Genomic DNA, 13,464 nt, shown 5'->3' with positions numbered 1-13,464 from the left:
GCGGTGGGCTGCAGGGGTAACTGGGCCTTAGTCGTGGGAAGCGGGTCCCGCCTGGTTTGCTGCTGCTGTTGTTTTGGTGGTGGTGAGGGTGTACAGTGGGGAGGGGCGGCGTGGAAAGGTGCGAAGCAGGCTGTAGGGCTGGTCCCGCCTGCCCTACTCTCGCTCCCACGGGCTTTGTGCTGCCTCTGGTTGCTAACGGAGACTTCCCTTTGTCGGAGCGTAGGATGACCTGTGAGGAATCGCCTTCCCTGCAGCCTGGACTTGGCCTAACAAGAAGTGGTTTCCTTTCCCGTGCTGTTGGCATCTTCCTGCCAAGATTCAGTCGTTCCCAAAGGAATGGAGGAATGCAGCTGATAAGTGCTTAACCACCCTGTGCTCCTATAGGCAGTACCAGGCGCTGGCTTCATCTTCTTCCCTTTGGCACTTTGTGGGTGGGCTCTCCTTGTTGTCTGGTCTGGGTACCTTTTTTAGTGGCACTGTAGACCAAAGGAGATGGAAGAAAAGGAGCGATGTGATAAATTTCAGCTGGTACCTTGACACTAAGGAGAAGCCTATATTTTGACTCTTTTTTTTTTTTTTTTTTTTTTTTTTTTTTTTTTTTTTTTTCTCTAGAGGGGAGGGAATTACTATGTTTTATGAGGTATGGGAGGAAGGAGGTTGCAGATCTTCATGTGGTTTTTAAAACCTGCTGTCAGAGGCAATTACTGAATAAACTGAAGCACAAGAGGAGGATTTTTAAGTTGGAAGCAGCACTAGCCCATGAAAGAAAGGGGCAGTGGGCTGCTGTTTTGACTGTGGAGGCAGAAACTTCAACCTCCTTCATTTTTCACTGCCTACTCCCCATCCACCCATCGAGAAAATGAGTTGTGTGCCATGGAAAAGTGACAAGACCAAATCGGAATCGCCAGAGCCATCCCAGCTACTGCCACAGCATATTTACCATGAGAAGCAGCGTAGGGAGCTGTGCGCCCTCCATGCCCTCAACAATGTCTTCCAGGACAGCAACGCATTCACTAGGGAAACCCTGCAGGAGATTTTTCAGAGGTAGGATGCCCTGTGTATTGGCATTAGCTTCCCCTGGTCCCCTGCTGATTGGAGGAATTTTTTGGGTGTTATCTGGGGGGAAGTAGAAAGAAAAGGAGGGATTCAGACTGTGCTGCTGCTTTGAACTGGATGTATCTTGTTTTTTTAATCCCAGCCTTTTTTTCCCCCCTCCATGCAGAAATTCTTTTCTCATTTTGCTTGTTTCTTAACCTGTTCTGGCTGCCTGTTTTAGGTCCAAGGGCTTCATTGCAAATGCTGTTATGTGGTTGGAGTGCCATCTTCCTCTCTACTCACTTTAGTGGTTCTTCTACCTGTCTTCCCTATTTTTGCCCCTGTCTTGTGTAGGTAAATTACCTAGATGTTAATAAGGGATTTGGGGATTGCCTTGGGAGAATGAAGGTGGCAGGAATGACTAACAGGTCATCGTAAAAACTTACTGACTTAGTACTGCACCACTTACAAGTTCTTCAGAAATTAGGAGTTTTGCCAAATGAGTGACTCCTTATTCGAGAGGTTCAGTGAAGTTCTTCAAATATTATGGGCTTTTTTTTTTTTTTCTATGCAGCAAGACTCTGCACTCTCTCAAACTGGATTTAATTTCAGTAGCTGGATGCCTGCTTCCTGTGACATTGCTAAATGTTTCCCAGCAGCTTCAGATAATTAATAAAGTGGATTTGAGTTTTACAAGGATGAATATACATCATTACGTGGTCTGCACAATAGCTCATATTTTGCTCAGTGTTTATTTTATGGTATTTTGATGCTTTATGGAAGTTCTCCTGTGTGAGCCTTTATAAGTTCTGATGACCCACCACTGATGAAGCTAAGTGATGATATAGGAAAAGGGCTCTTCTCTGATACTCAATGTTGTAAACATTGTGTAAGTTATGATTGAATATCTGGTACCAGCTGTTGTCAGCATCTTGTGTTTGTGACAGGTAGGAGATCCCACATCATGGCAGCATGTGCTATGGGATGAGGCAGTTGTGGTATCCTGTGCTCATGAGCAGGGAGCTATGGGCCTGTTGCTGCTCTCCTGAAAACTGGCAAATTTATGAAACTGGTGCTTGACTCATCAAACTCATGCCTGTCTTTGGCAAAAGAATGTGGTGAAGGACAATAGCAAGTATCAGACTGAAATGCTATTTGTTACATCCTTGTAGAGGAAGCTCCTGCTGAGGAGTGGAGCTGGTCCATGGCAGGCTCAAGGCACTCTTTGTCTGGTTTTGTTCCAGACCAGCAATTGTCAGAATCTTAATCACAGCTGGATTGCTCTTGGCCTGAAGCAAACAAAGGCAGTTCATGTGGTAGAAGGAGTGTGATGATCTAATTAGTTGGCTTTCATTGCATTCGGTGGGACAGAATTAGTGTGCAGCATGAAACCTCTCAGAAAAAGACTGGATATTAATCTTGTTGGACTTCTTTCCTAGAAGGGAGGGTTTGTCTTTCATTCCAACCTGGAATTGTTCCATCCTAATATTCAGATCAAGATACACTGATTGATTCAGCCCCATGGTAGTATGGAAATACACAGGGATATTCCTCTTGGAAGTAGATGAGCTATAAGCTAGGCATAAGAATTGCCACTGCCGTTCTATTTCTGTTGGGTGACTACTTGTGTGTAGCTCTTTGACTTTCCTTTAGTAAGTGTGAATTTAGTTGTCCTTTTATGTCACTTTTCCCGTGTCTACTCACATTCTATGTATTGATAAAGGACTGATGAATATTTCTAATAACTTGCAAAAATGTTGAGGTCTGACTTTTAAACCCAGTGTTGACAAGGTAATGAAATCACAAATAAGCTCTAGCTTTCACAACATTCATTGGAGAATGATTGAACCATATTGCTTAATCATTAGCTTCCCTTTTGCTGCATCCTATTGTGTAAGGCCAGGGTAGTCTGATAATTATCATCTCAAGCATATGCCAAAACTTGGTCTGGGCACCTCTCTGATTTTGTAGTCTTTCCCTCTTCTTTCCTCTAAAACAAGTAATACCTTTCTGATGTTCCTCTGGCTTTTGTTGCAGGAAGCATGATTGCATGTTCCAAGTGTTGCATGGAGATAGAAACAAAATCTCTTTGCTTCACTGGAGTCTGCATATTGAGACCTGATTAAGAAAGAAAACTGCATGCAGGAATCTTGGAGCCCCTTGTGTTAAGACAACATGTTGATGAAAGTTCTTGATGTAGAAAGATCAGGAGGATTATAACCTGGATTTCTGTCCAACTTTGTCAGTCTTCTTCAGCTCATTGGCTAGATTAAAAAAAAAAACAAAAAAAAAACAAAAAAAAAAAACCAAAAAAAAAAACCCACAAAAAAAACCCTCAAAACAACAATTTAATTCCTTTCCTAGTCAGAATCCTTTAACTGATGATTGTGGATCCTGCTTAGGTATGTCTAGATTAAGATGTTGAGGTGGTTCTTGAGGCAAGTTTGCTCACAGGTCCCAGTGTTTTGTTGCCCATGCTGGTCACCTCATTGTATTTCTTGGGCTCTGGAAGTTATGTGAAGGAAGAAAGATAAATGTGTTCTTTCAGCTCTTCAATAAACTTGTCTCTGGAAAATGGTACCATGAGAGGGTGCTTCTGCAGCCCAAAGGGCTCTCTGAATTGTAAGGTTTTCCTTGCTTGCTGGCAAGGGAGAGTTGGTAGCTTGCTCACTCAGGAGAGTTGGTAGCTTCAAGCAATGATCTTGAGGAATTAGCAGTAGCCAAGTGATCTTGCTTTATGGAGATGCTGAAAGAGCTGTGACAATCTGCAGGTTCTGTCTCTGTGATTAGTGAAGTACACCCCTGTGGTGAGTAATAACAGCTTTTCCTCTTACTATGGTATTGTGGACTTCTCTCCCTTCTGTAGTGAACGTGCTTCCCAGACTGTTCTGCTGCAGGCTGCTCCACTGCAGAAAAACTCACAGCTGAAGACAAAGGCTACCTGTCTGTAGTCTCTCCAGCCTTGGTTGCTCTGAAACTCCCTATTAAGTCCACTGCTTTCTTCTTGTCAAATCCCTTATGCTGTTAGGGTGTGACCGAAAACTGGGAAATAATCTCTCCACAGCTGCTTAGGAAAGAAAGCTGAGATTACTTTATTCAGCGTGCTGGGTGCATGGGGGTCGCTCCACCTAACGTGTGCACCCAGCAGTCTACCAGTCATATAACCAGACCAGGTTATATGCATGAAACCAGTATATATTCACTGCATTTATATTACAAATGCATTTTATTTCCTGAATATGTGCATATATTTTAATTATTTCCATGGATTTGTTTGGATATCAGTAGGGGTCTGTGGTGGTCATTGGGGAACATCCCATTTCCCAAATTTTCCATTTATGGTCCTGGATCCTCTAATGAATTTTTTCACCTTGAGAATATCTCAAGTATGTTGTCAGGTCCCGATGCACTTCTCTTATCATTCTCTGGCCTGGCACTCTTTGTTCTCAAAACGAAGACATCTGCTAGTACCTCTTAATCACTGATATAGGTAAATAAGGAAGTGCTAGCTGGTACAAGACTATCAGTCACAGATGTAGGGAGTTAAGACAAAGCTACATTAATCCCTGACATTTGTACTAAGTACTATATGGTACAAAATGAAACATTAATCACAGATGTAGGGATCAAACACCGCTGTGCTAAAGTTAAAAAAAATTTTCAATGTCTTCCGCCACTGCTGCATGGATGCCTTTTTAAAGAAAAATAATTTGTTGGGTAACAAGGGCAGGAATGCAGAAGGGCCGAGGGATTTTCAGTGGATGAAATATGCAGAATATGCAGTGAGCTAAAGGCTGAGCGAAAAACGTACAGGAACATTAAGAGTTTTGGAGATGGAACAGGCAGGTAAAATACAGATGTTTGGACGATATGAAATCTGAACGTTGCACTAGTAGAATTAATGGAGTCCTTATCAATGGAAAGAGCAACTCATGACAACAGAACTCATCTGAGGCTTGACTTTCTTTGGATAGGTATCATGTGACTTTGTTGTTCTCTGCTCCCAGTTTCCCTCATGCTTGCTTTTCCTGCTGTCAGCTTCATAATAACACATCCTATTGTTTTCCCTCCTTACAAAATTTCTTGGGTGGAGGGGGGGAAACATAAAACAGTGAAAGTGGCTAAGAGGATTTTTTGCCACACATCATGTTATGTCTCACATCTGTTATCTGAACTTGTGCAAAGGCAGTTGTGTATTTTGACATGTAACCTCATAGCAGCCCACAGCTTCCTCAGAAGAGGAGGTGGAGGGACAGGCATTGATCTCTCCTCTCTGGTGACCACTTACAGGACCTGAAGGAATGGCATGAAGCACTGTCAGAGGAGGTTTAGGTTGGATATTAGGAAAAGGTTCCTCACCCAAAGGGCGGTTGAGCATTGGAATAAGCTCCCCAGGGAAGTGGTCACAGCAGCAAGCCTGACAGAGTTCAAGAGGCCTTTGGACAATGCTGTCAAGCATATGGTGTGATCCTTGGGGCTGTCCTGTCTGGGACCAGGAGTTGGACTCTGCGTGGATCCCTTCCAACTCAGAATATTCTGCAATTATATGAATGTGATGGGCTGTGGTTCTGCATTTTAGATGATGTAGCAATGCAAGTGATATCTAAGCAAACTTAGAGGTCAAAGCTGAAAAGATTTGTTTGCATCAGGAATATCTGTTAAGTTACCTAGAGCAACAGATACTTTTTTTATCATCTAGCAACAGCAACACTTTAGAAAGCTCCCAGCCCCAAGTATCTTCACAGCTTTGTGCCTGAATACTTCTTTCATTTACCAGTGAAGGATGAAGAACAACCTTTCCTGCAGCCAACCTCCCCTGCTTCTTTTTCTCATCCAGTCTTCAAGAATGGTGTTGACAGTTGAACTCTTGAAATTGTAATAGCCATTGTCCTAAATAGCAAACCAGCATTTACTCCAACTGTAAATTAAGGAAAAATCATAATTGAAGTATCCTTCAGAAGTACCAGTTCAAGGGGTCAGGGAGGAAGAGTTTTGTGATTTCTTTTGCATCAAAGGCAGAATTTTTGGAGGCTTTGTACATCAAAGTTACTCTTAATGCATTACTTAGTTCCCTCATCCCATTTGATGAGTGATAAGGGGGATAGAATAGTTTGTGTGTCTTGGTTTGGAAAGACAGGTATCTGCCAGGAAAAGCTGGAGTTTCCCTTGGAATGGAGAATGTAAACCCCCTCCCTCCAAATTATTATAATTTTGCAATTAGGGGCTTTTGGGCAAATATATGGGAATAGGAATAATAGTTCTTTACTAGGAATATTAAAAATACAAATGTAGTAGTACAAAAAAACCAAGCAAAAATCCTAGAAACACTGAGAGAGTCAGAATACAACCTGACACCCTGTTGGTCAGGGCATTGAAAGCAGTCCAAATAAATCCTCCTGGAGTAACAGATGTGGTTCCATTGGAGTAGAGATGATCCTGTAGAAAGGGTCCAGTGGTGGTGAGATGGATCCAGTGTCCCTCTGGAATCCAGTGGAAACAGGCTGTCCTACTGTGCTGAATTTCAGTTTTTATCTAGGTAGGAATGCTTGGCTCCTCCCACTGGGTTGAGCATCTCACAATGGGATGATGTCATTTTACCAGTCATGTGGTGAGCCTTAATTGTCCATTAACAGCAGATATCCCCCTGGAGAGAGGATGGAAGAGATAATGAACATTGCTCCACCTGGTTTTAACAGCTGGCATATTAACAGAAGGCACCCACCCCTTCCCCCCCCAGAGTTAAAAGAAAAAACACCTCTTCAACTGGTTTCAACAGTTGGGAATAGAATACATGCCTTTGGTTATACATTGCAACCCAAGACATTGTGTTTAAACACAAAACCCCTGAAAATCGACTTCAAGTTATACAGCAAGTACCCCCTTTCCAGTTGTGGAATACAGATACAGCAAACATCTGCTAGAGCAATGTCCTCTTCTGTTTGCAGGCTGTCTCCCAACACCATGGTGACCCCCCACAAGAAGAGCATGCTGGGGAATGGGAACTATGATGTGAATGTGATTATGGCAGCACTTCAGACCAAAGGCTACGAGGCAGTTTGGTGGGATAAGCGCAGGTACTTGAGAAGTTGTGTAATTCTGGAGGTGGCTACCTTTTGTAAAAATGAGAAAGATTGAAGTGAGAGCACCAGAACATAATCTGGTTGATATCTTGTGTTCTGCACTCTTTCAGGGATGTTAATGCCATTGCCCTGTCTAATGTGATGGGCTTTATCATGAATATGCCCTCCAGCCTTTGCTGGGGCCCCTTAAAGCTCCCCCTCAAGCGACAGCACTGGATCTGTGTCCGGGAGGTGGGAGGCACCTACTACAACCTCGACTCCAAGCTCAAGGTGCCTGAGTGGATTGGAGGTGAAAGTGAGCTCAGGTAGGATTTCCTCTAATCCTTCCCTGTTGGAGGTAAGAAGTCTGTCCTTAAACAGTTGGTGATCAAAACATGTATGGCTCACCTTCAAGAGTAAAAATTTGAGAGTAATCAGGTTCTTCTGCCTCCACTTGGATTTTATGCTCCATTTGTGCAAAACTGGGGAAATGCTTTTGGCAGTGGTTTCTCTATGAGCTCAGGAGAGCTTGACTTGGTCTCTGACGTGTCTGGTTCTGTCAGTGGCAAAGGTAGAGAGGCCACCTCTGGTATTAGCGGGTGACATGTGCAACACAATATGCTGTGTCCTGCTCCCTCCTGGAACACGACAGTATCAGCATTCTTTGCCTCTTTAGTAACAATCTATATGTTTCCAACCAAAGGCTTTCCAGACTAGAAGTGCAACCTTATCCCTGGCAGCCGTAAGAGCTGTTAGTAATCACTTTTCCTGTGTAAGTGTAAGCATACGCTGCCCTTCTGGCTTGGCTCCTCTTCCCTCTTCAATCTTAACACAAGATGGTCATTGTAAATACTTTTAAAGTTTCACCTGCTCTTGACTGCTGTTTGGCTTCTATTCCATGGTACTGTAAATCCTACTAGCAGCTTTGCTCCCTTGACTAGACTTGTTCTGAGATAGGGATTGCAAACGTGCGGTGTTGGCGGAGCAAGCCATGCCATTGAAGTTTTGGTAAATTTCTGGGGTAAAGTACCTCTCTTATGAAACTACTGTGCAGAGGTTCTGGTGGATTTTATCCTGGGTGTATTGTTCTTTAGCAATAAATAAGGGCTTTCTCTACTGGGAATTCTGGAAATTTTTGGACCAAAAGATATTGGAGAAAATGCTGATTTTTCATATTTATTGGAAGTAATCCAAGTTTGGTATTAGAAAAAGCTTAGGTGCAGAAAGGGGCTAAAAAACCATGTCAAATGACCAAGTGGTACACCGCTGCTAAGGACATCTAAATGATGGGGTGTTCTTTTTTTACAAGAAAAAGATTTTTTCCCAGCTTTGTTGGAATTATTTTAAGTTAAGGTGGGATTCTTGATCTTGGAAATATGAATAAACTACACTTGGTTTTACTTCTGTTTTTCTTACCTTGGAAAGTAAGAAAGTAGCATCTACATAGACTCATCTCTGCTAAGGTTAAGATAATGTCTATCTGATTCTGAGACTTTTCTGGGTAGAGATGGTTGAATCTATTGGGGCAAATTTAATATTTGTTTGTGGGGGTTTTTTTGTCATAAAATAACTAAAGACAGTGGGGTTTTCCCCCATTTCTCATCACATCTGAACATTTACTTGTATTTAGTTGTTGTTGCAGATGACAAAGTTCTACATTCAGTAACACTTGTTTCTGTTTCTCTATGATAGGAAATTTTTGAAACACCAGCTGAGAGGAAAGAACTGTGAACTCCTATTGGTGGTGCCAGAGGAGGTGGAAGCACATCAGACCTGGAGAGCTGACGTGTGACTTGGGCCGACTCTGTCCTCCCATTACAGTTTTTCCCCTTCACCAAACTCCTGATGTCCTAAAACCCAGATAATGGGTGCCCCGACTCTTTATCATCTGGAATTTCCTTAGTTAGGTTCTTCTCTTCCTTCCTTGGTGCAATAGGGCAATGGCACAGGACATTGGGGGTGGTGGGTGGGTAAGAACTGAAGGCAGAGGAGAGGAAACTGGAAGCCAATCACTTCAGTTGTAAGATGGGTGAGCTACAGTGCCCTTTGGCCAGCTGGAAGGCATCGCACTCTTGAAAAACTGGGCTGGGAGAAAGAGTACCTGGAAACTCTGGGCCTTTGTTTCCCCACGTGGTTCAAGGCTGTGTGTGGTGGGACACTGCTCCCTCCATGGCTTGTCAGGAGGGAGCAGGGGCTGAGCACGCTGCCACCTCTTTACAGTTCTCTCCCTGCAAAACAAGTTATGAAGACATTTGCAATTCCTAAGGGTCTCTCAGGACACTCAAAACACTAGAAATGGTACGGTGCTCAGCACGACCCTCTGCTTCTTAGGGCTGGTTTGTGCCAGGAATTAGGAAACAATAATAAAACCAGTGTCATCTTCCAAGAAATTCTTTGGCTAGCTAGAGGATTCTTCCCCAGGGTCTCCAAGGATTTGTGTATGTGGTGAGCGGTTTGGTAGTATGTCTGGCTAAGGTGACATGGAAACAGCAAGCACAGGCTGACTGAGAAGTATCAAGTTGCTGGACTGGAGAGAGGCCACAGTCTACTTGGGTTTCTTCGTGCTATGGTGGGTTTCTTTTTAGTATTTTTTAACAGTTAATTTGGTTTTCTGCATGGTCACCCAGTAGTTTAGGGGCTCCTTGGAGAGAAGAATAAAGCTGAAGATGTTTTCAAAGAAATTAATTCCCTTTTATATTCCTTGGTGCAGAAGTCTAGCCCACAGTCACAGATGTCACGTGAAAGAGGTCAAGTTATAAAAGAATTGAAGTTATAAAATAAAAATGGGCTGAGGAGGAAAGCCTTTATAGCAGTCAGTTTTGCCCTTTTATTGCAACTGTCTGCTGGCGTTGGAGCTGCAGAGGGTCCACCAAAACTTTCCGGCATTGGCGACAACCTGGCTTGGTAGTTGAACCAACCTCTCCTTTAGCATTGGCCAACAAACATTCCATTAATGGGTGAATTGCTTTTTCCTGCCTTCCATGGGGAAGTGAGACTAGACACAGAGACACTAAGAGGAATCTCCACCAGCTGTTTTCCAGTCACCCAGGAGAGCTGTAGCTTTGCCATGCCTTCCATGGCAGGACGTAGAAGTACTGAATTTGGAACTGACTTCATCGTGTTTAGCACGTCCTGGCTGAGCGCTGTTTGCTTCCATCTTTACATGTCTTGGTTGAACAGCAACCTCTGGGACCCGATGGGGCTCAAAGGATCCTGTTCCATCATGCAGGAAACTCTCATTACTGATGTTTTAGCTGGTGACAGGAGGGATTGTAATGACCTTTTCTCAGTTATTTTTCTCTTCAGAGCTCTGCAAACACATGAGCAGATGCTCGAAACAGAGAGACCACCTAAGTGGCACCATCCCAACAGAACAGAGGCCACGTGACAACAGGACAATGGTGTTTGCTGACTCTGGGATGTCTGGGCACTTTTGCAGACCTTTGAGCACAGCCTCCCACAGTCAAGGGCCAATGGCTCTTACGTTTTAAAAAGTCCTATTTCGTAACACATTCCAATGACCAATACCAGCTGACAGAGTTTTTAAACACTTTCCAGGCAGGATGTTCAGCCTGCAGGCATTCTGCTCCTGACTTGAAGCCATTTCTTCAAGAGGGGGAAATATAAATCTCAACAGCAACATTTTCTATGCTGATTGAAGTTGCACTTTGGAGAAAAACCCTGTTTGCATGGAAACTGCAAGCCAATGGATCAGTGCACAATATGCAAAGATGTTTTAAAATACTCTGGGGCTGCTTTCCTCTCCTTGTATGTCAGCTGCTTTTCCGGGAGAGAAACAGTGTGATCCAGCCGCTTAGGTAAAGGGAAAGTGTATGATGACATCCCTGTGGAAGGTGAGGCTGCTGTGCCTGAGGATGGATGAGCTGGTCCAGTCCCACTGCTTGGGAGTGGGGAAGCCCCTCTTTGTTTTCCTGCTTGTTTGGTTTTGTTAGAGCCTTGTCTTGAGTTTGTTTACAGAGATGTATTTTGTTTAACCAAATATTAAAAATGGGAAAAAAAGTTTCCATATAAATGTCCTATCACTTCTGTATGTTCAATTGAATTGTTCTGTAACAAAGTACGTAAAGAATAAATTTTTTTCTTTGGTAATAAAACCACCATGTTTCTGTGAGTTAAGAACCTTGAATGGTTGACACTGGGACTGAGATAGGATCACCACCTGGAAAATTCCCTCAAGCCATGCAAAGCCTTCCCCACCCCTCTGAAGGTGACAAAGCCAAGTTGGTCCCTTCTGCACTGCCAGGCTGTGCATAAAATGGAGAGATCCCTACCCAGAAATCCCCCAGCAGCTCTGAAAGAACTGAGCCTCCCTCAAGGACATCTATTAAAACCACACTGCTCAGGTTGGATTTATTTAATATTCCATACAAAAAAATACGTAGCTGATGTCTGTTCTACTTTATGAGGCAGAGAATCTGCGTGGATGCGATCGTCTCAAACCTGGCCTGCTGCTCCCTCGTTTCTCACACACACACACAGATGCAGTAAAAGTGTTTCTGCAGACGCATCTTTCCAAAGAGTATTTTCCATGGGGTATTGATTGCCGCCGGCACCCCTCCTTCCTCTGCTGGGAAAGTCACACTTCTTGCCACCACTGTCCTTCAGCTCCAAATGAGGCAGGAAAGCATTTGTTGTGTCTGCTGCTTTTCAAAGCCTGACCTGTGCCCCAAGGTGTTTTGTGGGGCCAAGAAGCTGGCAGAGGAGCTCCCCCGGTCCAAGTCTGTAACTGGTTATGGCATAGTGATTGAATAAAAGGAAATACTCATGATTTCTAAAGGAGAGGGGGATGCAGACAGGAGCCATCATCAGGTCCAGAGGGGGGCTTCCCTCCCTCGTTATGAACAGGTCAATGTCCCAAAGGAGAACCAAAAAGAAAAATGCCCTGGCCCAACAAATCAACAGTTCAATATATCATAATCGCAAGGTCTTCCCACTTGATATGAATCCAACTCAGCTTCTGCAAATTAGATTTTTCCAGACAGTGGAGGCAGGGCCCCTGGCATTCCCCCGGAGAGCCCTGTGTTGGGTCCAAGGAGAATCTGGAAAAAAAAACAATTGGCTGAGGGGTTTCAAGGACACAAGACCCCTTGTCATGCTGCCCCACCTCCTACAAGTATTGGTGGTACTTTGCAGTATCAGTCCAGCGCCTGCTGCAACAGCCAAGGTCAGTGCCCGACCACAGCCCCTGTTTCAGCTCCTCACAGCATTATTTCAGCTGGTGAAAGCCAGGTTGTGCATCCCAGAGGTTGCCACCACCCTGACACTGGGAATCAGCAGGATTATCCAACTAGAACATCCAGCCAGGTGATCTGGTGGGATGAGTGAAGCCACAGTGTACAACAGACTGCACCCTTCTCCCAAGGCTCTCCCAGCAGCTGCTCACAGTGGGAGGTGTAGGCACTCCCAGCAAACTCTGCAGGGCCACAAGAGAGGGCTTGGCCTTCTCGCCTCACCTGTCGCTGCTGCAGCTGCTGCTGTTGCTCCATCTGCAGTTTTTCAGTTTCAAAGACGACAGGAAGAACCAGAATCATGAAGGAGGTGGTCCCAATCCACAGAGCTGCCCTAGAGAATCTATCAAGGAGAAAGAACCCTAGGAGTCAGTTCTTACTGGCACAATCCCGCATTTCTCTTCCGTGCCTCAACCATAAGCCTGTCTCCAAATCCAACCCCAAGCTCCGGGGTGTCCCCTTATCCCCGCCCTTCCCAAGCCATCCATAAACAAAAACCGTGGCTCTGCCGCTCCCCGCAGGCCCCGCACTGCGCTACCAGCGGCCAAAGCCACCGCGAAAGCCGGGGGAGCCGCCCTGCGCCTCCGCCGTGTCCGCCGAGCCCGCTCCGGGGGCTCCGCCCGGCCCGCCGCCCTCTCACCTGTACATCTTCTGCGCTACCGTTAGCGACAGGTCGAATGTAGCCCCGGCCGCCGATCGGACGCTCTCCGGGAACATCTCCGTGAGTCCCCACAGCCGCTCCGCCAGCGTCTCGTCCAGCTGCGGGCGGCACCACCATGTCAGGCCTCGCCGCACGGCCCTGCGCACCCCGCGGGGTCACTGCGCCCTCCCCGCCCTCCCCGCCGCCTAGACCCGATACCTCCTCGTCGTCCTCCTCCTCCTCCTCGAGCTCGTCCTCCAGCTCCTCGGCCTTGCCCGCGCCGCCCTTGGGCAGCAGATCCTCCGGGGACAGGGACGCCGCGGCCGCCATCGCCACCAGACAGGACGGAAGGACCGGCGGTCAGAGCGCCGCCGGAAGCGCGGCGGCCCTCCCGCCACCCAGCTCGGGCGACGCAGCGGCCCCTGGCGGGCCGGAGGAGCAGCGGCCGCTTCCCGCCCCGGACCCCAGAGCTCAGCGCGAC

The 13,464-nt window shown here is 45.7% G+C and overlaps 2 protein-coding genes across 2 annotated transcripts; one reads left to right on the top strand and one right to left on the bottom strand.

Moving 5' to 3' along the window:
* Positions 1-636: 636 nt before the first annotated feature.
* Positions 637-11,353, top strand: JOSD1 (Josephin domain containing 1). The gene is made up of 4 exons (XM_083860206.1): positions 637-1,044; positions 6,981-7,109; positions 7,226-7,420; positions 8,787-11,353. The coding sequence occupies exons 1-4, from the start codon at positions 860-862 to the stop codon at positions 8,884-8,886; spliced, it is 609 nt and encodes a 202-aa protein (XP_083716332.1). The 5' UTR covers positions 637-859; the 3' UTR covers positions 8,887-11,353.
* An 86-nt stretch (positions 11,354-11,439) lies between these two features.
* Positions 11,440-13,343, bottom strand: TOMM22 (translocase of outer mitochondrial membrane 22). The gene is made up of 4 exons (XM_083860207.1): positions 13,203-13,343; positions 12,984-13,102; positions 12,569-12,686; positions 11,440-12,154 (listed from the first exon to the last, which is right to left on the bottom strand). The coding sequence occupies exons 1-4, from the start codon at positions 13,311-13,313 to the stop codon at positions 12,080-12,082; spliced, it is 423 nt and encodes a 140-aa protein (XP_083716333.1). The 5' UTR covers positions 13,314-13,343; the 3' UTR covers positions 11,440-12,079.
* Between the last annotated feature and the right edge of the window lie 121 nt (positions 13,344-13,464).

The sequence above is a fragment of the Zosterops lateralis genome (genome assembly GCF_965231275.1).
Source record: "Zosterops lateralis genome assembly, chromosome: 4".
Classification (NCBI taxonomy): Eukaryota; Metazoa; Chordata; class Aves; order Passeriformes; family Zosteropidae; genus Zosterops; species Zosterops lateralis.
Note: the sequence above shows the minus strand (reverse complement) of the source record. Positions and strands in the feature narration are given on the sequence as shown.

Excerpts from the sequence above, each read along its gene's own strand:
- JOSD1 (XM_083860206.1), top strand. The coding sequence starts at position 860 with ATGAGTTGTGTGCCATGGAAAAGTGACAAGACCAAATCGGAATCGCCA. Across the intron at positions 7,110-7,225 it reads GTTTGGTGGGATAAGCGCAG|GGATGTTAATGCCATTGCCC; the intron begins GTACTTGAGAAG and ends GCACTCTTTCAG. Across the intron at positions 7,421-8,786 it reads GGAGGTGAAAGTGAGCTCAG|GAAATTTTTGAAACACCAGC; the intron begins GTAGGATTTCCT and ends TCTCTATGATAG.
- TOMM22 (XM_083860207.1), bottom strand. The coding sequence starts at position 13,313 with ATGGCGGCCGCGGCGTCCCTGTCCCCGGAGGATCTGCTGCCCAAGGGC. Across the intron at positions 12,687-12,983 it reads GTAGCGCAGAAGATGTACAG|ATTCTCTAGGGCAGCTCTGT; the intron begins GTGAGAGGGCGG and ends TCTCCTTGATAG. Across the intron at positions 12,155-12,568 it reads AGCAGCTGCAGCAGCGACAG|ATTCTCCTTGGACCCAACAC; the intron begins GTGAGGCGAGAA and ends TTTTTTTTCCAG.